Source organism: Argiope bruennichi, chromosome X2 (genome assembly GCF_947563725.1).
Source record: "Argiope bruennichi chromosome X2, qqArgBrue1.1, whole genome shotgun sequence".
In the NCBI taxonomy this organism is placed as follows: domain Eukaryota; kingdom Metazoa; phylum Arthropoda; class Arachnida; order Araneae; family Araneidae; genus Argiope; species Argiope bruennichi.
Window position 1 is genome coordinate 31,163,888 of NC_079163.1, and position 3,528 is coordinate 31,167,415.

A 3,528-nucleotide genomic window follows, 5' to 3' on the forward strand; every position below is an offset into this window, starting at 1 on the left:
CACTAGGGTGGATGCCGAGGCTGGGAATGACCAGAGCCGGTAATTGCCTTCCCATGTTGGGCTCCGTGGTGGGCGGTGCCGTCGGACCCGAATCACTTATCATATCGTATGGGCTCCTCCAAACGTGGTCCCTTCAGTGGGCGTCGCATCGTACCAATCAATTCAAATTTTGAGAACCATTTCGACAGTTTTTTTATAATCAAACGAGTTTCTGATAATAATGAAACCTTTGAAACAGTATCACCATTTCTTGTCCAGAAGGCCGTCACCGCAACAGTTGGCGAAGTAACATCAATTAAAAAGATGCGTTCTCGTGACTTGTTAGTAGAGGTCAACTCTCGAAAGCAAGCCCAGAACATACAAAAATTGAAAGCCCTTGCAACTATTCCAATCAGCGTCAGTCCCCATGCATCCTTAAATACCTCTAAAGGAGTAATCACTTGTGGGGAAATCTTGAATCTCTCTGTTGATTATATAACAAATGAGTTAAAATCACAAGGAGTTGTACATGTCCGCCGAATTACCATCAGGCGTGATGGAGAAATCATTGAAACCAAACACCACATCCTAACATTTAAATCTCCAAAATTACCAGAATATATCTATGCAGGTTACATCAAACTACCCGTAAGACCATATATCCCGAACCCACTCAGATGCTTCAAGTGCCAGCGCTTTGGCCATTCAAAGACAAACTGCCGTGGTGCACTCACTTGTGCCCGATGCGCAGAAAAAGGCCACGATAGCCAGCAGTGTGCCGCAGCTGAAAAATGCGTGAACTGCGGTGGCGATCACACGTCGTACTCTCGATCCTGTTTACGTTGGCAACTTGAAAAACAGATTGTAACTCTCAAAATCAAAGAAGGTTTATCCTATCCTGAAGCTAGGCGTAGGATTGTAGCTCAAACTCCTACTCCTGGCATAACATATGCTTCCGTTGCACAAAGGTCATTTTGTGCAAACTGTTCTTGCACAAACTGTGCTAAAAACAACACGACACCCAAGCAACTCAAAAAAGTTTCCACTTCAGATACTGAAAACTCCATTAGTAGTACCCCTGAAACTCATCCAGTTTTAAAAAAGAAATCAAAGAAAAAAGCTAAAAACTCGCTGACATTGAAACTTGCAAAAACTTGCCTTTCATTACAAGACGTTCCTCAAAAATTAAAAAAGTCAACATTAAAAAATTCCGTCGCTCTCGGGCTTGCGACGCAAGGTAATGTCCATAAGGACTTAACGTCCATATTCGGCATGCCAAATAGCCCTGATATTAAGTTACACCCTTCTGATGATGAGGATGACTTGCAGATGAGTTGCGAGTATGAAGCAACTCAAACAAATGCTTCTAAAGCTTCTTCAAAACCGCTCTTTTAATGGGTACCTTCATTTCTTGGAATTGTCGCGGCCTTCGGTCCAAACTTCATGACATTAAGTCAATTTTCAATATTTTTCATCCTGTTTGTTTCGGTGTTCAAGAAACCTTCTTGACACCCAACATTCCAATCAAATTACGCGGATATAGCTGTGTTCGGAAAGATGCAGACACTGGATCGCATGGTTCTGGTGGTGTCTGTATCTTCACATCTAATTTGTATCCGAGCACGCCTCTCAGTTTGCATACTCCTCTTCAGGCTGTGGCTGTACAAGTTCAAACACGAACACTGGTCACAGTCTGCGGTATTTATCTTCCGCCCAGTATTGTCATTTGTCAACGAGATCTTGACAATTTAGTGGACCAACTTCCTTTGCCTTTCATTTTATTTGGCGATTTCAACGGACACAGTACTCTGTGGGGCTCGGAAAGTACCAATTCTCGTGGGCAGCAGATCGAACAGTTTATTGCTAACAACTGTCTCTGTCTGCTCAATAATGACGAGAAAACATACTTCCATGCGCCCACACGTAGCTTCCATTGTCTTGACCTGGCTATATGCTCTCCTGAATTGCTACCGTTGTTGAATTTGGCTGTTGGGGATGATCTGCACAATAGCGATCACTTTCCCTTAATTATCTCCCATGCTGATAGCGGCGGTGCGACTCTTTGTCCTCCGCGATTTCTATTCCAGCGGGCAGACTGGAATACATTTTCCCAAACAGCAGTTATCAATGAGGCTATGGTCAGTAATGTAGACATTTCGAAAGCAGTACAAAATGTCATTGATTCGATAATGAATGCCGCTAACGCTACCATTCCTAAAACCACCCCACGGCTAAGAAAATTTCGTAGACCGTGGTGGAATGAAGCCTGTCGCGACAGTCATAAGAAACAAAAAAAATTATGGAATCTTTTTAGAAGGTACCCTACGACTGAGAATTTTATCGCTTTTAAAAGAGCCAAAGCACTTGCCCGTCGCATTCGGCGTCGTAGCCAGAGGGAATCTTGGATAAACTTTGTTTCATCCATCACATCATCCACTTCCTGTAAACTTTTATGGAGAAAAGTAAAAGCCGCCAATGGGATCTATCACGAAACTTCTATCCCGGTTTTAAAAACCGGTAATATGATGTATTCGAACCCATTAGATGTTGCTAACCTTCTCGGCCAAGCGTTTGCACAAGTTTCCACGATTGATTCTTACAGCCCTCAGTTTCTGGCAATTAAGAATCGAGCGGAACAGTTGCCTCTGCGCTTCAAAGTTAGAAGAACCATTCCATATAACTGTGAATTCCGGATGCATGAATTGGAGATGGCTCTGTCTGAAGTCCATGATACCAGCCCTGGACCAGATGGAATCACGTATAACATGCTTCGCCATTTGAATACCATTTCCCTTTCCAATCTGTTACTCCTTTTTAACAGAATATGGACTGAGCAGAAATACCCTTCACAATGGCGAGAAGCTATTGTGATTCCTGTCTTAAAACCTGGCAAAGAACCATCTGTCCCTCTAAACTACAGACCGATTGCTCTTACAAACTGTCTTTGTAAGACCTTCGAGCGCATGGTCAATGCTCGTCTAATATTCGAATTGGAAAAACAAGGCTGCATCTCCCCGTTGCAAAGTGGTTTCCGTAGAGGTCGTTCTACATTTGACAACCTCATATTACTTGAAACTCAAATTCGCAACGCATTTGTTAGGAGGAACCACCTTGTTTCTATATTTTTCGACATAGAGAAAGCGTATGATCGGGCTTGGCGCTATGGTATACTTTCCACACTATTTAATTTAGGTTTTAGGGGTAACTTGCCCATATTTTTAGAAAACTTTTTAACACAACGTACTTTTCGTGTTCGAGTTGGTAACTTTTATTCTAACAATTTTATTCAAGCTGAGGGAGTTCCGCAAGGAAGTGTCCTCAGTGTTACTCTTTTTATTGTGCATCTAAGCCAAATTTTAAATCGGTTGCCTTCATTTGTTCAGGGAACACTTTATGTTGATGATCTGCAGATCTCATGCCAAGGCAGTAACATGACGCTAATAGAGCGACAGCTGCAAAACGCAGTAAATAAATTGGTAGCTTGGTGTGATAATAATGGTCACACTATTTCCCCAGAGAAGAGTAATTGCATTCACTTCTGTCGGAAAA

The 3,528-nt window shown here is 42.4% G+C and overlaps 1 protein-coding gene across 1 annotated transcript; it reads left to right on the top strand.

The window, feature by feature from the left end:
* Window positions 1-303: 303 nt before the first annotated feature.
* Window positions 304-1,374, top strand: LOC129959687 (uncharacterized). Its single transcript, XM_056072575.1, has one exon. The coding sequence runs from the start codon at window positions 304-306 to the stop codon at window positions 1,372-1,374; it is 1,071 nt and encodes a 356-aa protein (XP_055928550.1).
* Window positions 1,375-3,528: the final 2,154 nt, after the last annotated feature.